At 34.4% G+C, this 21554-nt stretch overlaps 1 protein-coding gene across 1 annotated transcript in view; it reads right to left on the minus strand.

Annotated features, from left to right (window-relative positions):
* The window catches only part of LOC110033416 (anaphase-promoting complex subunit 6), a 111974-nt gene that overhangs the window by 64428 nt on the left and 25992 nt on the right, over positions 1–21554 (minus strand). Inside the window, exons 7-10 of the mRNA XM_020737386.1 lie at positions 4456–4535; positions 4184–4362; positions 3975–4100; positions 3087–3161 (exon numbers count right to left, since the gene is read on the minus strand). Of these exons, the coding sequence (XP_020593045.1) occupies positions 3087–3161; positions 3975–4100; positions 4184–4362; positions 4456–4535 (460 nt within the window). The remainder of the gene's footprint in view (positions 1–3086; positions 3162–3974; positions 4101–4183; positions 4363–4455; positions 4536–21554) is intronic.

Genomic DNA, 21554 nt, shown 5'->3' on the forward strand with positions numbered 1-21554 from the left:
TATATTAGAAAGTTAATATATTATATTTTACCTATCAATAGGCTATAACATTAGTATATTACTTTCTCTACATATTTAAAGCTATTATAATACTTCTTCTCTTGCACAATTTGTTGATTTTGAGACCTACTCGTCAAAGTGCCTCGAGGCTTATGCTTCGCCACACAGATAAAAAATGTATTAATACCCAATTGTGTAATTTTAAACTTTGACAAACACCAAAAATTTTTGTTTTGTAAACAATCTCAACATTACTTCTCACATAAACCTATAAACATATCATTCTCATTAGAATTTAATTTGATAAGAAAAAATACCAAAAATCTAAAATTGGAATCAGAATCTAACTTTCTTGTGTTACCTACGTTTCTTCCTCCCTTTTCTCCTCTTCCTCTTCCCCTCTTCTTCTTCTCTTCTTCTTATCTTCTCATCTTTCTCCTCTTCTTCTTCTCATATTTATTCTTCCATGATTTCTCTCGCCGGCTGCTTTAGGTTTGGCCTCCCTATAGCTCACAGGGTAGTGAAATTGAGGGTGATAATATAGAATGAAAAGCTAGTTTAAATTTATATTAAAACAGCTAAGTAATTAATTAATTTAACATAAAATAAATCTCCACCATTCGGCTGATAAACCACTACATGTCATTGTACGTGGAAAGGCCAAAAAATTCCACTTTCAGGTAAAAGTGAAGGCACAGTATTTTTAGATTAAGACTTCAGAAAAATTTTATTAAAAAAAACAAATTCCATAAAAATTTTATTAAAAAAACAAATTCCATAACCTCCTAGTCTTTAAAAATTAGCATATAATCATACATATTAAAATGATCCTTTTCAACAGTAGAACAAAATGAAATAATTTTTCTAATTTTCAAGAAAAAAAGTTAAACTTTTGAGTATAATTTATTTGGGGTATTTTTACACTTGTACATTATCAAAAATTATAAATTATAGAAGGAAGGGCAATCTAAAGGGATACAAGATAGATGAAGATGAATCACTAAAATACAAAGACAGAATTTATGTTCTAGATGTTGAAATTTTGAAAAAATAAATTCTATAAGAACATTTATTTGGCTATATAATAAATCAAGAAAGAAACAAAATGTAGCAGGAACTCAAAAATTAATAAACATTTTGATATCAAATATTTACAAAAAAAAAAACCGTTGCAAAATTTATTACTGAATATCCTACATGCCAGCTAATTGAAATCAAACATCAAAGGGCCGGTAGACAGTTATAACCATTACCACTTACATGGTAAAAACAAGAGATAGCAAAAGATTTTGTGATTAGTTTGCCTAGAAAACCTTCCCCATTTCCGTAGCATGTTGCTCTAGTGTTGCCCTCACAATATACGTATGCTCGATCACGCTCACAAGCAAGAATTGAGCTTTGCTTACCTAGGACCTATGGGCAAGGAAGCTCACTCAATCTTCCCTCTATTACCAAGCATGCCACCCTCGACTCCACTTTCTCACTCTATTTTGCACGAGACGTGCAGTCTCTCTTCCATCCTTATTTTTGTGGGTTCGATCACTCTCCCCAGCTCAATTTGTCTCCTTCCTCATCCCTTACATTTCGTCACCCTCATCGATTTCTCGTTTTCACCTCAACGCCACGAGATGACTAGCATCATTTCATTTGGACCAAGGCTAACCAATTCCACTTATATAAGAAATTACATTTGGTGGCCTTTATGAGAAGCATAGCGTTACTTCGAGTAGAGCTGCATAAATTTCTTTCTCATCTATGTAAAGATTTCAAAATAAATAACAACATTGTAATATTGTGTAGTGAAAATAAATAAATTAATTAATTCACTTGGCAAATATAGATCAAATTTCGAATTAATGACGACACAAGTTAAAGAGGAAAATTAGAGATAATTAGGTGGATCAAATCTTGTTGTGTAATTTATCTCAATGCTAGATCATATCATTAGAACATTTAAAAACAAGGCAACAACCACATAAGAAGTACAATTCTAAGGCGGACACACATTCAATAATGATGAAGCCATCTATATTTTCAACAAAAATAATTTAAAGGTTTCTCACAACAAGTTTAGGTATAATCTAAGTTGTGTGATTGCACGATGCATAACCCAATGCAACAACAAAAGTTAAGAGGGCAATTAGAGATAATTAGGTGGATCAAATCCTGTTGTGTAATTTATCCCAAAGCTAGATCATGGCATTACAACATTTAAAAATAAGGCAAAAACCACATCAGAAGTACAACAATTCTATGGAGGACAAATTTTCAGTAATGTTGAAGTCACCTATATTTCAACAAAAATAATTTAAAGGTCTCTCACAAATGTCAATTTTAGGCATTATCTAAGTTGTGCAACTGCAAAAAGCATAACCCTTCATAATTTGAGCCAACGAGCAAATTATTAAAGTAAGAGATAAAAAATATATTGCCTCATTATTAAGTAAAGGTGGACATGCTAAAATACAAACTTAATAATTTGGTTAAGATAAGCACAAAATTCAAAATCAATAGTTTTAGAATTAATAATACTTTTATCTAAATCACCTTGTTTGAAAATATTGGTTTAAAATTTTATTGCAAATTTTGTTATTTAAGCTTAGTTTTATTTTGAATTTTCACCTACTTAAACTTTCATAAGTAGAAGATGAAAGAGAGGCATGGGTATGTACCAGAAAAATATAACCAACTGAGATTAAAAGAAAACGAGCAAGAATAAGAAGAGATTTTTTTAGGAGCAAATAGATGGAATCTTTCTCATAATTATGCAAGCACACCTCCAAATGAATATTTGATAATAAAAATAGTCATTTTGAATATCATGCAAGAAAAAAAAACTATAATTAAAGAAATAAAGGAATGTAAAAAAAAATTATAGTTTTTCATAGTATCAATGAAAAAATATTCCTTTAAACAAAAGCTTTACGTGCATCAAAAGATAGTCATGCCAACAAGAATTCATGGAAAATAAGAAACATATTATTAATTATGAGGCCATGAGATGAACATTCGGAAAACCTAAAAAGACATTTTGGGATACAAAGTCTGCATTTTTAGGAGTCCGTGCAATTATATGCATTCTATACCTGAAATGTTTTCTTGCTTGATCGTACTTCTTTATGCTGTAGTAGTAGCAACCGATAGCAAACCATGAAATAGCTCTAGAACAAAGAGGCAATTGTTATCAGAAGATTTTTCAAAAATAAATATATACGAAAACGTGAAAACATAGCTGCTTGGAAACTTCTACAAGCTATTGCAAGACAAAATGAAGACTTGGACACTTAAGAGATACAACAAAAAAAGTACAAAAGCACCATCAGTTCAAATTAGAGGCCTAAAACTGAGCATTTCAAAAAGAAAATACTCATTTTAACAACAAAAAAAGTAATAATGCTAGCACAAGAGTAAAACATCCTCAGTAATATTCATGTGCCATAACATCATAGAAAACAAAGCAAAATGAAAGAAGGAAGTTAATAGTCCTTCGAAAAAGATAAACAAATAAAGTGGCATACAAAAATGTAATCAAATGAAAACGAGTATTTTAAGAAAAATAAGACCTGGAAATGTAAACGAATAATTTACTAAAGTAATGCAATACAAAGGGAAGCTATGATGTTCCTATGATATTTAAAACAGCTCTAAACAATATTCAGGCCTCTAAAATTTGCAGTCCGCAACAATGCTCAATGAAGTTAAAAACTGGTTCTGATAAAAGGAAGACAGTAAATAACTGGACAGCATCAAATATTTAAAAGAAAAGAAATCATCAAATTAACAAATAACTTCGTAAAAATAGTCATTTAGGTCAACATAGTATGAAAGCTCAATGCGTGACCAATTATGTAACATAAAAATCAAATTTCAACCTGTAACTAAAAATACAAAATATAGAAACGAATTGAACCAATTCCACACGTTCAAATTCCTCAACATAGAACAGAGTAAACAAAAGTCAGCACATGACTCACTTTTGAGGATGGTCCTTTATCAAATTGCAAGCAAGAAGATATAGATCATTAGAATGTCCAAGCTCCATAGCAGCAGCCAAATGAAATAAAGTGCATTTCATATGAAAAGGATCTTTTGCAAGTAACCTAACAAATAAAGGCAATATAATCATGACTTGCTATAATCACTACAAAAACAGCTGATTTTTTCAAATTACTCGACTGCATACAAAGAGGTGAGCTCAAAGCATTCTTGATACTCTCCACACTGATAGTAGTAGTCAGCATTGCAGACCAATAAATCAGCATTATTTTTTAGCACAAGCATGAAGGGTGAACTCGAATTGGTGCAAGGGTTGTCTCTCTCAATATCTCTAACCTTTGCTTCCACAACATTTTCTTTTTCATGCTGTAGTTACAATTCAAGAGAAAGCGGAATCACATAACTTGACAAAATAGTAAATTAAATTCACACAAATAGCAAAAAGTCACGAGTTTCTACCTTCTTCACTAAACATGAATAAATTGTTGACAGCCATTGGTCCTCCTCGCCAAATTGTAGAGATGCTAACAGGCTTGATTCTGAAAATTATGTAATAATGTATTAAGCAAAAATATACTACAGATTACTCAAAGTAAGCAACTAAAATTAACAAAATTGCTCAAATAAGGCCAACTTCAATTCAAGAAAAGTTTTTAAACCTTGCCCATAACAGGCATGACAGGCAGGCCTAAGTTTTGCTAAGGAACACCATTAAGTCTCAACAAAGATAGCCCAACTAGAAGGTGTGACCAACATCTGAGCAGCTTTATGCAAAAAATGAAAGCCCAAAAACCAAAAATATGACAATAATGATTGGTTCAGGTAACATGATATGATAAATGTGCACCACTGCACCTCCACCTAAAAGGCGAAACACTTATGGAGCACCATGTCAATTTCCTTAGAAGTGCTTTCTTTGGTACTGAACAACATAGCATAATAACAGAAAAATAAAGCTAAATGAATCATACATATGATAAAGTAATACGATTAATCACCTATTGTTAGATAGTGTTAAATCTAAATTCACATGAAACTCCATAAATACGGTAGCTTTGTCAGCCTTCTCTTTCTAAACTTTTATATTTTTCACGGCTAGTTCAAGATTACAATCAAACCAAAAACATAATCCCACTTGGTTCAGCTAATTCTGCAGAAAATTGAGAGGCAAAAAATAAAGCCACTAATCAGGTCTATAAAACAGCAGCTTGAAATATAAGATCTCTTATAGGATAGTCACTCTCCTTTCGAAAGTTTCATGCCCATAAATGTATTAATGAAGCACTTAAGAGTACTAAGAAGGTATGAATGTAACTTCCCTATAGAATAAATGTTCGTTTTCCAGAGATTACACAGCTTTTTTGTTATTTAGTTTCACAATGCTCAAAAATATTTAAGTGCATTTATCATCACCAGCAGAAATTGCATCCACTATCCAAAGACCATAAACAAGCTGTCGGGTTAGCTTTCTGCAAATTCTTACGGTGAAAATGCATCATAAGATTATATGTGCATCAGTTCTTCTCACACTGAAGGAGACAAGCAAAAAAATCATATGACTTTACCATTAAAATATATAGATGTATATGATTGAAGTAACCTACATAAAATTATGGTTAAATTGCATCTATGAAATATTTTTAAATAATTACAAGTACTTTTAGAGTATCAAGCAACAAATGATTTTATCATGAATTTTTTATATTAAATTTTGAAACCGAAGTATTTGAAGCAAAGAATATTTTTAGAACTTGATGTCTTAATCACAAGAATATATATTTTGATGCTTTACTATGAAAGCTTTGTTATCTAGAGACATGAGGGATATTCTGCGAAACTTGGTGGGATAATGCCCTTACAGAATTTGCAAATAAATTATTTTCTTCTATCAGAAATTCAGCCTCGCCAAGCTAGCTTCACCGACTAGTCAACAACACAGCTTTGATTTGTGCTGAACAAGGCAGCAAGCAAAATCGCTAGGTTGCTTCCCTGCTTGCAAGGGAAGTAAAACAATTGCAGCTAAGCATTAATTAAAATATGTCAGAGGCAAAAAGAGAATATTATGATGGTCCTATGGACAAGATGAGGTTGCATGAGCTTTTCAGCAAGATGTAGGGAGAGGTAAGGCTGCTCTTGCCATTGATGTTTCTTCGAGGCCATCAGAACCACTGTGCCTTCGACACTCTAGTGCCACCGCTTTATTCTCAGTCTCCAAATACAGCAGTGACTGCCAGAAAAAACAGCTATCAGTGTTGGTGAATATTCTTGACCAAGTCGTCATCTAATGTTATGCTCATCTTTTGCAGCCTTTCCTTCTCCCAAACTTGATTTGGGTTTGTTCTACTGGAAATATTTGACAATTTTTTTCTAAGCCCTCAGTGTCTGGGCTCCACTTGATATTTGTTCTAATTGTGAAGTCAATCTCACAATATAGATTGTTAGCACTAGCATATTATTGGAAGGCTTTCTATTTATAGTTATTGAACTTTGTTTATTTCAGTGTTCCTCCAAACACTATTTTCAGCTTCGCTATTATAATTAAGGGAGCGCTTCTATTAAATAATAGAGAAGTTTCCTTAGCCAATGCACCTGACCAAATATATAAATTCCTTCTAATTAAGTGCTTTTTATAGAAAAATTGATGGTAGAAAATATCAATGATCAATATCATTTATAATCGCAGTTCTGTTATTATGTATCATTGCTTCTATGAATATTATTGCATGACTGATATTTGTACTTGTGATGGAGCGTGCCCTATAGATTACTGCACCTGCAAAATCATTTATTCATGTATGCTGTAATGCCCTGTCAAAAGAAAATAATAGAAGGAAATTGATTTGATTAATGAAGTTTCAACTGAAACGACAATATTCAGTACGCCACTTAATAAAAACACAGCGGGAAAAGAAAGCGAACTGGTGTGAACAAAACAAACAGCAAGCAATAGTGCAGGAATGAAGACGAAAAAGATGGGCTCGCTCGACGACAGAAGTGGGAGACAAAGTGAGCAGGAGAAGCAATAGTGCAGCGAGAACAAGCTCAAGCAAAGTAAGTCCGCTGTTTAGGTGATGTTCAAATGAACAGTAAGCTGAGAGGAAGCAATAATTAAATTCAAGCAAGATAGAATACAGGAGCACAGAATCGTGTGAATCCGAGAGGCAAATCACAGAATCAATGCAAGAAACCATTGTACAGTATTGTGATTGGCAAACGGGGAGCGGAATTGGAGAGCATGATTGAATGAGACTGAACTAGTGGTGCACACGCAGGAATGAAACACAAATTGGAGGGCAACTTAGCCTTTCAATAGAAAATGAGTAGTCAAGTAAATGTCAAGTTAGGATTTCGATTTGCCTATGCTTTCTCACGTATTTTATAAATTTTCTCAATGAAGGATGAATATATATATATATATATATATATATATATATATATAGATATAGATAATTTATCCTTACATTGTTTGTTGGTTTATATGGATCGCCCATAAAGACTTCAAGCATGCAGGTAAAAATATTAGTAGTGCTACGGTTTTTGCTAACATCATTGCATATATTAACAAAAATTTTACTTTGGGAGCTGCGAAACTCAGCTTCTTCTCGGGCATTTCATATTTTGAATCCTTGGAGACCTCCAATACTGTTGGGAGGAGGATACCGCAACTCCCGGTTTTGGTGAGATGGCGGCCTCCTCGTACCAAATGGGTCAAAATTAACACAAATGGAAGCTGAAAACTTTCTAATGCTGGCATTGGGGTATTGCTCGGAATGTTGATGATAATTGTATTCTCTTCTTCTCCTCCCCTTGTTTCACCTATAGCCCCTAGAAGCTGAGGCTAGAGCCATTTTGATGGTTGTTACTATTGGTTTATCGCTTAATTGGCAATTCATTATTTTTTAAACTGATTCTCATATTATGTTTGACATACTTAATTGTGGGGTTGAAGTGTTGTGGGATATCCGGTATTGCATTAAGAGAATTAAGCTCATCTCTTCCCATCTATCTGTTATTTAGAGGTTCATTCATCGTGAGAGAAATAGGCCGGTCAATTGGCTTGTTGTATTTGGCATTGATAATAACAATATTCAGGTGGGGAGGGTGCCACCCCCCTCTTTGAATATTTTGGTTGTGGAGGATAAACTCGATGCACCATACGTTCGTGGTTAATGGTTTGGTGAGCCTGTTGTTTAGGCTCTCCCTTTTACTACTAGTATGTTTTTTTCCTCAACTATTACTAACATTATTGTTGTTGGTTTAATCCTCCACTTTTTTTTATGTTTTTTGGTCTTATCTGGGCCATTTATGGTTGCCTGGGGATTACCATGTTTGTCGTCTATGCTTCTTGGATGTTCCGGGTTTGGCTGCCTGCTTTGGTCTGATACCTTGTGGTCTCTGTTTGGTTTTCTCTTACTAGCTTTTTGGATTCATGCATTCACTGCATGCTTCATCGCTGGCTTCCTTGTTGGTTAGCGTTTAGCAGGACACCTGAATGTTGGGCTATGTGGATATAGTCTTAATTGGAAACAAGTTTTCACATATACGAGTACCACCTTTTTTTCTCTTTCTCTGGATCAGGGGATCTCAACGAGTAGAAAATTGCTGATGTCTGGACTTGGATTCACATATGGCTTGGCTATTTCTTCAGCTATATTGGACTGCAAATGTGCGCGTTGCTTTGCCCTTGTTTATATGACTAACACGGTCTCTTTAATAAAAACACATACTTGGCATACTTTATTTTTTGGGGTCTCTTTTTTGTCAGTATACTTGTATGGTATTTGGTTTTATTTTTCTTTTGGGTTTCAAGTTGTAATGATGGAGACGGAACCCCTATGGTGTGAGTATTATATTTTTTTGGATTTTAGTAGCGGGGATCTGTCCACATCCCTTTGTACCTCTTTATTTTGATTAATATATAGGGAGCCGAATAACGCTCCTCTCGGCTCCGCTAGTGTTTCGACCCATGTAAAACCATAGCAACCCTTATAGCAAGATCATTTCTCCGGCTTCGTCTCTCTATCCTCTCCATCGTCGTCGGCTCACGGCTTCGAAGTCGACTACGGCTCGCATCTTGTCATCTCTGTTCGAAGCCTACAGAGTTCGCATCTCGTCATTTCTGTGCGATTGCATCTCACGGAAGACGGGAAGGGGCCGCGTCTTCCTCACAGAAGACGGGAAGGGATTGCATGCTCGTTTCCTCTTTCGTCTTCCTCTCGACTCAGCTCAACTGCACCGAGTTTTGGTCTCTTCAGTTCCTGACCGTCTTTGCTTGTCATTCCTGCCCTCTGATCGACTTGGAAGAGTTCTAAGCTGTGATGGAGCTTCCGTCTTCTTCAGTTGAACCTGGCAAAGCCTCCTTTGCCCATGTGGTGGGTAATCCTCAGGTGGAGACGGCGGTTGTATTCCCCTCAAGTTATAAAGAATATCATGATAGTACAGGTGACTGTCCATTTATTAAGAATGCAAGCAGGAAAAGTGGGAAAGCAGCACACTTTTTTCTCGGAGTTAGAAATGTCAACTCTGATTGACAAATTCAATTTTGCTCTTATTGGAAAATTTCAGTGGGGGCACGCACCTATAGAAGTTATCAGGAAAAGTTTTAATAATCTCAAATTAGGAGGAAAGTAGAAAGTGGGGCTCATGGACGGGAGACATATATTGATTCAATTAAACGTGGCTAAATACTACACTAAGATTTTCTCCAAAAAAATATCTCAGCATTGCTGGTAAATAAATGAAGCTGCTCAAGTGGTCTCCTAATTTTGACCCTAATCATGAACCTCCTACTGCACCGGTATGGTTCATATGGTTCAGTCTACCCTGTCCCGGTATGGTTCAGTCAATCAGGTCTCAAGCTGCACTTTTTCATCATCAGGTTCTTAAGTCATACTTGGGGACACTGAAGCTAGATCTATCGACTTTCAACCTAACCAGACTTTCTGTGGCCAGAATACTTGTGAAAAGAGATATTATTTTACCTGATGTTACTGAAGTCTGGTCGGACACAACACATAATGAATATTGGCAACAAATCGTCATGGAGCATAGACCGTCTTACTGTTCTCATTATAAGATGTTTGGGCATACACTTGATAAATGTCATAAATTTCATCCTAATTTGAACATCCTAATTTGAAATTTGAAATCTAAAGATCAAGTGAATAAGGATGGATCTAATCCCACTACTCTGGACAAATCTGTTCATTCTTGAGAGAAAGCTACCACAGGATAGGTTTTGGATATCACTAAAGATCAGCCACCTACCATCCCTGCTGAGAAGGTGCAAAACGATCCTTTACCCAACATCGCAATTCCCGATGAAGAACATCATACTACAGGTACAGATCTAAAAGTGCTTATATCACTCACTGTTATTGAAAAAGACTCGCTTACATACTAAGACACAGGAGAGTGATTCTTTGATTCAATCAAAGATCAGCTGGTACAACAAACAGTTACTTCTAATGTTCAACATCTTACACATGTCTGGCACACTTTAAACAAATCCACTGATCAGGCCAGCCAATTTTCGGATGAAGAATGACAGGTCTATTCCAGGAGAAAGAAGAAGACTGAAGCTGACTCAAGCTTGGAAACTTATTGGATGATACTATGGTCACTACTGGTAATGGCACTCATCTTACCAATTTATTAGCTGGCTCCTTTCCAAGAACTAGAGGTAGAGGCAAAGGAAAATTGGGTCGCTCTCTAGCTACCTGATACTACGTTTTTTGGCAATTTTTTTTTCTTTAGGTCTCTTGTAATATTATGTATTTTTCTTTTTTTATAACATTCTGTATGTGATGGTTATCGTGAGAGAAGGGTGTCATGCTTGGGTCCTTCCACACAATTTATATGTATCCTTATTTCCTTTTAATATATTAGTCTTTGGGCTTTCTCAAATATATATATATATATATGTGTGTGTGTAACACACACGAACACCTCGAAAGAGAAAAAATACAGGGATACCCAAAAAAAGAAAAGATATCAAAATTGCAGAAAAGAAGTAGCTAGGGACGAGTCAGTTTAGTCCTGCCTTTGCTTCTAGTTCTAGGGCAAGATCCAAATAACAAATTTTGAGTGCCGAGTCATTTCCCGAAGTAACCAAAGTATCATCCATTAGGATCTCAAGCTGAAGTTTACCACCAATCTTCTTCTTCCTCCTTGAATAGACATGTCATGCCTCCTCAGAAGACTGACTCATCTGATCATCGTGTTGGTAAACAGAACGTCGGGCAAATAAAAGCTGATGAGCATCAGAAGAAGGATCGTCAACTGTTGCAACGACTATAGATTCCAGTGTGTGTGAAGCATGAATTGTCTCCTCTTCACCTAATGCTTCTTGCTTGCAACTGAGGCTTCTTGCAACTGAGGAGGGTTTGAAAGTGTAGGTTGCTCAGCAGAGCCATCCAGCTTCTCATTGATTGCAGTAGTATTTTCAGGGGGAGGGTCCATAGGGGCAATTAAATCAGACATCATAACATGTTCTATGGTAGTTTTTTTTCCAAATGGAACAGATATGTCCAAAGCAGTGAGGTCAGATCCATTCTTATTCACTTGATCTTTAGATTTCAAATTAGAGTGAAGCTTATAGCATTTATTAAAGTTTTGTCCAAACATCTTACAATGAGAACAATAAGAAGGTATATGCTCCATAACAATTTTTTTGTCAATATCCATTGTGAGTTGTGCCCAACCAAACTCCAGTAACATCAGGTAAAAGAATCTCTTTCAATAAGTGTTCTAGCCACAGAAGGTCTGATTAGGTTAAAAGTGGGAAGAGCTAGCTTCAAAGAGTCCACAAGTATGGCACCAATAGAGTAAAGAACCTGATGATGAAAAAAGTACAGCTTGAGACTAGATAGACTAAACCATATCGGTACAGTAGGCGATTCATGCTTAGGGTCAAAATCAGGAGACCACTTGAGTAGCTTCATTGGTTACCAGCAATATTGAGATATTTTTTTGGAAAAAATCTCATTGTAAACTTCAGGCACTATTAGTTGAATTAATATGTATCTCTCATCCATGAGCCTCACGTTCCACTTTCCTGCTAGTTTGAGATCATCAAAATTTTTCCTGATAACATCCATAGGTGGGTGTCGCCACTGAAATTCTCTTGAAATTTTTCAATAAGAGCAAACTTGAATTTTTGAATTTATCAGTCAGGGATGAAATTTCTAGCTCAGAGAAAAATTGTTGTTTTCTCACTTTTTCTGCTTGTAATCTTGATAAAGAGGCAATCACCCGTATCATCTCGTTACTCCTTATAACTTGAGGGGAAGACAACCGTTTTCTCCCTCTGAAGATTACACACCACGTGGGCAAAAGAGGTTTTGTCAGGTTCAACCGTAGACGAAGAAAGCTCCATGACAGCAGGAGAAATTCTACCAAAGTCGAACAGCGGCAAAAATAGCGAGCCGAAAAGGTCGGCGCAAAAAACTGCAGTTGTCGAAGCCGCGGAACAGTCGTAACTCGACCAGGCAGGTCGCAAAACAGTTGCAACGAACAAGAGCTAGAGGAAAGAGCACGATTTAGATGTATCTAAGGCGTGGGCACCCCGCAAGGGCAACAGCATACGATCTGTCTGAAGTCATCACCAATAGGAGGCGCGACATATGAAATAGAGAAGGTCGGTGAAGGAAAGAGCAAATGCCGAAAGGAATCCACGGGAAACCCTTTCAGAGAGAGACACGCGAAGAGAAAGCACGACGCAAAAGCACAAGACGCTGTAATTGGTCGGGATCCAGCAGCCGCGTCAGATTTGGCCTTCTGCAAGCACGAGACGCCGCAGAAGCCGAGCCGACGCAACTTGAAACCTACTCACAGAGAGCTATCGCGTCAGGATGAAGGTGAAGACGACGAAAGCGACGCACGACGAAGAGAAATGCAATGGAGGAGAAACCAGGGTTTGCCATCATATATATATATATATATTATATATATATATATATATATACATATATATATATATATAGAAGAAGCAAGACAGCTAGGGTTTCAAATGGCGGACAAAAGCTCTGCTAGGGTTTCGAATGGCGATTTCCCTCGCCAATGACTCTGTCGCACGAAGGATACCTCATCTCTGTCGTAGACTTTACGCTTCCGCTCGTCACTTTCTGCTTTGTCGGCTCGCGTCCTTCTTTAACGCTAACGATTTCGTCTGTGTTTCTCGTTTTTGACGACGACGCATTCGCGTTCGACGACGACATCGCCGACCTTCTCGAGTTACTCGGGACTCCGCATAGAGCAAGACATCAATTCTATTGAGCGACAATTGGCAAGCTGCGCCAACTGAGGCTCGCTAATGGCCTCAGGCTTTCCTACGCCTCCGCCCTTGCCGGTGAAAACCACGCCAAACCTTCTGATGCTACAATGGTTCAGAAACGCAGCACCCCTTTCCACCTCGCATATAGTTCGATGTTCCCGCAGATATATTATGATTCTATTGCAGGACATGGAGATTGTATTCTCATTAAAAAAGTAGAGGAAAAGACGGGCAAACCAGCAATATTCTGACGCTGAAATTTCAAATCGTGCAGGAAAATATAAATTTACACTAGTTTAAAAGTTCCAATTAGGTTGCCCTAAGATGGAGATTATCAGAAAAAATTTTTAATATTTCAAATTAGTTAGGGCTTGGCAGGTGGGACTTTTCGACGGAAGACATGTTATGATACAGCTGAGCATAGAAGAAGATTACACAATGATTTTCTCAAAAAAATTTATCACAATCGAGAGCAACCATATGAAATTGCTCAAATGGACCCCTGATTTTGATTCCAGTCAAGAACCCCCAATTGCACCTATCTGATTCTCATTACATGAACTTAAGTTTCAATTCTTTGACCTACCTATCTTATATGCAATTGGGACTATCCTTAGAAAACCTTTGCAGGTAGACATACCTACAGTTCATTTCTCAATGCCTTCTATTGTTAAGATTTTGATTAAAAGGGATATTACACTACCAGATGTAGAAGAAGTCTGGCTTGACTCTGCTCACAACAGTTATTAGCAAAAAGTCATTATGGAACAAAAACCTTACTGCTGCAAATACTGTAAGATGTTTGGACACCCGCAAAAGAAATGTTTTAGATTGCACCCACAGTTGAGAACCAATAGTCAAAAGCAGGAATATGTTAGTGCACCCCAAGTGCCTGAACTCGTTCCGAGCAAACCTGAAAACAGCCAACCTAAGGAGGGAATCACCACAAGACAGAAGTTGGTGTCTGCCTCTAAGAACCCTTCTCCTGACCATACTATAAGGGATAATATTCGAAGCGAAAATCAAGATAGCCCCGCAGCTCCTATTCAGAAAGCATCAGGTGTAGATGTGAAAATTCACATTTCACATACACTGGAACCTATCATTGTGGCAACAACTGTCTTTCCTTCTACTGCAATTCTAAATCTAATCAGACCGAAAAAAACACGAGTCAGTCTTCAAATGAAAAATAATAAGTTTACACTTCTGGGCAGAAGAAGACGGTTGGGGCCACACTCCAACTTAAAAATTTAATGGATGATACTTTGGTTACTCCTGGCAATGGCACGACACTTCAAAGTTTTTTATCTGACTCCGCTCGTAAAATTAGAAGAAGAGGCAGGACTAAATTGGCTTGTACACTTCAAAGTTTGTTATCTGGCTCCGCTCCTAAAACTAGAGGAAGAGGCAGGACGGGACTAAATTGGCTCATACACTTCAAAGTTTGTTATCTGGCTCCGCTCCTAAAACTAGAGGAAGAGGCAGGACTAAATTGGCTTGTCCCTAGCTACTTCTTTATTTTTTGCATGTTTTAAATCTTTTTTTAAGACTATCTGTATCTTTTTGTTGGGGTATTACGGTATTTGGTATCGTATTGGTAGGGTGCCTCTATTGGGCCCTCTCATACAACCTTTTGGTACCTTCTTTATTTCAACAAAATCAGACCTTGAGCTTTTCATAATATATATACATATATATATGTATATATACATATATATATCTATATGTATACATACATACATATATCTATATGTATACATACATACATATATCTATATGTATACATACATACATATATCTATATGTATACATACATACATATATCTATATGTATACATACATACATATATCTATATGTATACATACATACATATATCTATATGTATACATACATACATATATCTATATGTATACATACATACATATATCTATATGTATACATACATACATATATCTATATGTATACATACATACATATATCTATATGTATACATACATACATATATCTATATGTATACATACATACATATATCTATATGTATACATACATACATATATCTATATGTATACATACATACATATATCTATATGTATACATACATACATATATCTATATGTATACATACATACATATATCTATATGTATACATACATACATATATCTATATGTATACATACATACATATATCTATATGTATACATACATACATATATCTATATGTATACATACATACATATATCTATATGTATACATACATACATATATCTATATGTATACATACATACATATATCTATATGTATACATACATACATATATCTATATGTATACATACATACATATATCTATATGTATACATACATACATATATCTATATGTATACATACATACATATATCTATATGTATACATACATACATATATCTATATGTATACATACATACATATATCTATATGTATACATACATACATATATCTATATGTATACATACATACATATATCTATATGTATACATACATACATATATCTATATGTATACATACATACATATATCTATATGTATACATACATACATATATCTATATGTATACATACATACATATATCTATATGTATACATACATACATATATCTATATGTATACATACATACATATATCTATATGTATACATACATACATATATCTATATGTATACATACATACATATATCTATATGTATACATACATACATATATCTATATGTATACATACATACATATATCTATATGTATACATACATACATATATCTATATGTATACATACATACATATATCTATATGTATACATACATACATATATCTATATGTATACATACATACATATATCTATATGTATACATACATACATATATCTATATGTATACATACATACATATATCTATATGTATACATACATACATATATCTATATGTATACATACATACATATATCTATATGTATACATACATACATATATCTATATGTATACATACATACATATATCTATATGTATACATGTTATAATGTATAAATTAAAAAAATACAAGATTTTAATAGTACAATGTTGAATTTTATGAATTATAAAGAGTACTACATTAAGAAAGGAATTAGAATATTCAAAATATAAAGAAGATTTATAAGGGAATGAGAGAATGGTAATCAAGTTGAACAAAAGGAATCAAATCATAATAAAAGAAAATACATATAAATAAATTAACTTATCTCATACATTATTATAGGTGTTAAATTGAAGGAGACAGTCTAAGGAGTGAAAAAAGAAATTCAAATCATTGTACGTCAAGGTAAGTAATAATGTTTCTAGATAATGCTAATATTAATATTTCTTCTAGATCAAATGCAATTAATATCAATGAAACTTATTAAACTGATTAACACTATAAATTTAAGGTTTACTTATTCTACTGAATATTTGGTCATATTGAATGAGTGGCATACATACACTCAATATTTTTAAATTATTTAATATAGATATTTATCATTATATAAATGCATCAACTAATATAAAAATGCAAATAAAATGATCTATATATAATATTTGTATGTGTTTGTAAATTGATGGAATGCTCCTTTATGATACTAGCAAAGGATACCAAGATAACTGTGCACGTAAACTAAGAAAATATATTGATGTTGACATACCATAATTGGAACAATTTTAAATGGATATTGTATAAAAGGATATTGATAAGATAAACAATTATATTGTGTAATAAAACAATTTGAAACCCTTTGAATAATCATTTTTCTCAACTAAAATGTCAAATAGTTTTGTACTGACTTATTGTGTTTGAAAAGCTTGTTTCTTACCGTTATGTGAATATAAATATTCACTAAATCACGGATAACTCATTATGATTCAAAGTAACATTTTCAAATATAAAATGCAGGCTGAGAAATCAGTGGAAGAAAAGATAATATTTACAAAAAATGCAACCAAGCTAGAAAAAGATAATTTCATTTACAACTATTTTACTTTTAAGTTTAATTAAATTTTATATAATGTGGTCCTTTTAATTATTTAAATTATTAATTATTGATGATAGAAATTAAAATTTAAATTGAATTTAATTGTCTGGTCATTTGTCCCCGTCTTAGAAAATCCAAACTCGCAAGATGGGTCGTGATATATACTCACGTGATTCAAGTTAATGTCATCTTGGAACAAAAATCATTCATAAATCAGGAAAAAAAAATTTACTTATGATAATACTTTTAGCATGGCTCATATATAATACGCTATTAGTTACTTAGAAATGCAAACGTCTAGAATAATGATCATGATTTACTTGGTATTAAATTACCGATGTTTGTTTCAAATTTTAATATTCATACTCATGCCATTATGTTATTAAGCACACTTATACTACAAATTTATTAATGAATGTGCCATAACATGTGTTTCACTTGTCGGATTCAACAAACCAACATATCCCTAGTTTGTAAATTCATAATTACAAGATTAGCGCCTGGAATCTGCAGCTTATCCAGGATTAGTTAGGTATAGAGAGGCATCCAAGATTGTGTAAATTCCGATTTTTACTGATTTGAGGGAGGACAAACTAAAGGTCGTCCAGAGTTTCTTGGGTGAGACTAACATTGTGCTTGCATACGAGGCAAAGTTTGAAACCAATAGGGCCAATTTTAGCTTAATCAAGAGATTCCACCATCTTCATTGACCTTTTCCTCTTCAAAATCACGGGATAGAGTGATGAGGGTGCTTGTATGTTGTATCAATAGTTATTTTTGTGAGATGCATATACAGAGTTTAATTTTCTCATTATATAATGAAGAAATAAATAAATTGTATTTAAATAAGAGTCGACAGTGCATGGAGGCCCCTCCAATGTAGGGTTGGAGAGTGGTTGATGTGTGTAGCTTTACCAATGCATTTGAATAGAAATCATTTCCATGTCTCAAAATTGAGATCTCCATATTGCACTAAAGGCAATTTAACCACTGTTCCAAGACCATCCTTTATTAAATTAGTCATACTCTTCTTCCTCAATCATAACCCCCATTTCATCAAGCACATGTTTGCAACTTAAGCATAAAAATAAGGGAAAATTGCATGTGTAGCATCCAAATTTTGCATATTTACAAAACTAACACCGAATAACATCTATTTCTAAAAACATTATCCAAATTTTGAAGAGCACAACAAAACTTCACATAGTATTTTTTTTTTTTTTCAACAAATTCTCATTGAGTTGGTTGTCACATTCGCAAATACATGGATTTATTAGTTTATTTGTTCAGCATAATATTAGACATGCAAAGAAAGAAGCTTTTAGTGATGTGGTTGTAATTTTCCAATAACAAGTTAAATAAAGGATTGAGGACAGAAACCATATCCCTTATTCATAGAAGTCAACCTCTTTTGTAAACTATGACTTCATGATACATAATTTATCACTCTTAAAAACAATAAATTGGACCGAAGTTCTCCAAAACTAAGTCAGCAATGATTCCTTTATATTATTTCAAAACTTAACATTTTTTTATGAAATAAATATATAGACGTACAATTGTACTACCTATGCACAAACAAATTTAGTGAAAATATTCTGGGCTTTAAAGAAGCAATTAGTTCATGGGAGTCAAAAAGAAAAAAAATTCAAAAAGCATGCTATAGCAAGAAAATTTTACCCAAGAAATTCAGCCTCGTTTGAGGCTTCAAATTTTTAATTGAGGTTTCTCATAGGTGCACAGCCTCCATGTTTAATTGCACATTCTGATCACATGAAAAAACACTCAATTAAGAAAAGTTGAAAGGCTCTATAACAAGTCCAAAATGCGATGGCTTCTCAATCGATATAGCTTAATGTAATATAATTTACAGAATTGTTGCTCCCATTGCTCCAATGGTTATAAAAGATGGTGGGGATAATGATGATAAACTTGAATCATCCGTCCTTGCCATTCTAGGTCTTAACACATACTCCAATCTAACTAAGGATATCCTTAATTTGAGAAATCTTTTCACCAAGATTGGGTTCCCAAATCTTGGCTATGTAAGAAAACTTTCCAACGAATCAATCTTACAAAAGACCATTTCTCACAAAGAACTTTCAGTTCTATTAGATGCCTTAGAGGCTCACTAACTAAAATCAGCCATGCGAACAGCCAGGACTATTGTCTAAATGAGGAAAAAGGGGAAATATTCCACGATGTTGTACATTTTAGTATCATTAAATATGAGAGGGGAGGTTCCTTCTTAACCTTAACACTCACAAATTTGGGCACTCCACAAAAAAAGAGTGCATCCAAAACATTTTGTGGAGCGGCTCTTAAATCATTGGTTAGTGAATAGATCCCTAATTTAAATGCATGAAAAACAATAAATACTTTGTTATAGCCTAGCAAAAGCAATGCCTTTGTTCAAATCCTACGATTCACAAATATTTTAACAATGCTTCAACATCACCCCTGTGAATAGGGCAATGAGAGTGAATCTAACTGGCCCACACTAAGGAAGGTAGGCACGATGATGTAAGAGACATCAAGGATATGTTTACATCCTCCAACTAATGCAAGAAAAGAAACATAGAATAGATGGAATGGAAACTCTTAGGTGATAAGAAGCCTCCTAACTGTCTCAAAAACACATGGGTGGCACCACCAAAATTTATTCCACAACATGCTTAATTAACCTTGTTATGATTGTTTGACTAACACGATTAAACTGATGGAAGTAGAAGTAGAAAAAGTTAAATTTAAGATCTTTCCCTTCCCTATATTTTGAACAACATAGTCGCAATTCAATAAGGCTTCATCATCTCTTCCTCTTATCGCCATAAAATTTCCTCCATCGCCTCCCTCACATTAATAAAACCAAATTGAGGTGAAATGGTATTTAGAGATTATACAGAAATAAGATGAGGAAGAAGAGGAGGAAAAAGGTGCTTGAGAGCTTTTTTTGAGGGAGATGACCCACTAATACTAAGATTCTCACTCCAAAATATAGGAAAAAGTTGTACGATAAGATTTGGCTGAGCTTGCTAGCAATTTCTCGTGCTCCATGAGAATCAGATCAAGTTTGTTTTGAACTCGAATTTTACTTTTTGACTTAATGGATCAACCATAAAATGACATGAAGGGGTCCAACCCCAATGGTCAAGTTTCATTATGAAGATTAGGCATTGACTAATTTAATCAGAGTTGACTATATGGGGACATCAGCAAATGCATATGTAGATGAGTTGTGAGCACGAGTAAGAACCTTTCCTTACTACTTCCACTCTTAAAGGTGATAACATGCAACCCTCTCTAGATACCAAATTATGGCAAACTCAATGCCTTCACAATCATTCCTACTTGGAAATAGCTATAGGTAAACAAACATCAAGTATAGGCAGATAATAAATATATTCTACAGTTCGAATAATACAACATAGATTCATATATCATTGTGGTTTTAAGTTCAATGAAAAAAGATTGGAAGTAGAGTCAGACGATCTGAAGATAGAGATAATTTACAGAAATAAAAAATAAGCAAGCTAGTAGTTTGGCAAATACTACATGGTTATGAAATGAGATAAAACAATGTGTAGAAAACATCCAAGGTAATTAACATCCACCTAATATGAATGTTTGTGTCAAAGATAATTGGCCTTCACTCTCCCAAGTTTTGAAGCTAGCTGCAAGCAGCACGTATATCTTTCTCTCTTACATTATGATCATAAAATACTTGAGATTTAATAGATTCTCCCGTGTTTCCCTGCATTAACTTTAGGGACATAGTTTTATGATTGTCAAATTAGTGTTTAGATGAGGCACTATAAAATTGTGGCCCCAAAATTATATTGAAGGCCCAAATCAGGAAAACGAAAAAGGAATTGCATTTAATGGTACTCACATGGTAAGCCTTTCCATGGTTTCAAAAAATCAAAATACCCATAAAACTTCAATCTACTTACATTAATAGATCCTCCATCATAAAAGCCTAATCAAGGAAACAATTCTCACAGTTATCTAAACCGAAGAGCTCTTCCTCAAGCATCTCCTTCAATTCATTCCCTCACAAACTAGCACCATCATCTCCTTCACACTAAAACCCATAGTCGATGTTGAACTTCCCTTTAACAGATCATTACTTAACAAACCCATCCACACCCCAAACTCCAAAGTAAATATTTTTTTGGCCGACAACAACCGTACAGAGATTTACAGTCACTGATAGCTACTCTAATTGTATGTTCCTATCTTGGTTATTTCTCCTTCCTTAATTCATCCCCTCCACCCCCCCC

This window comes from Phalaenopsis equestris, unplaced genomic scaffold, assembly GCF_001263595.1.
Source record: "Phalaenopsis equestris unplaced genomic scaffold, ASM126359v1 Scaffold001174, whole genome shotgun sequence".
Lineage (NCBI taxonomy): Eukaryota > Viridiplantae > Streptophyta > Magnoliopsida > Asparagales > Orchidaceae > Phalaenopsis > Phalaenopsis equestris.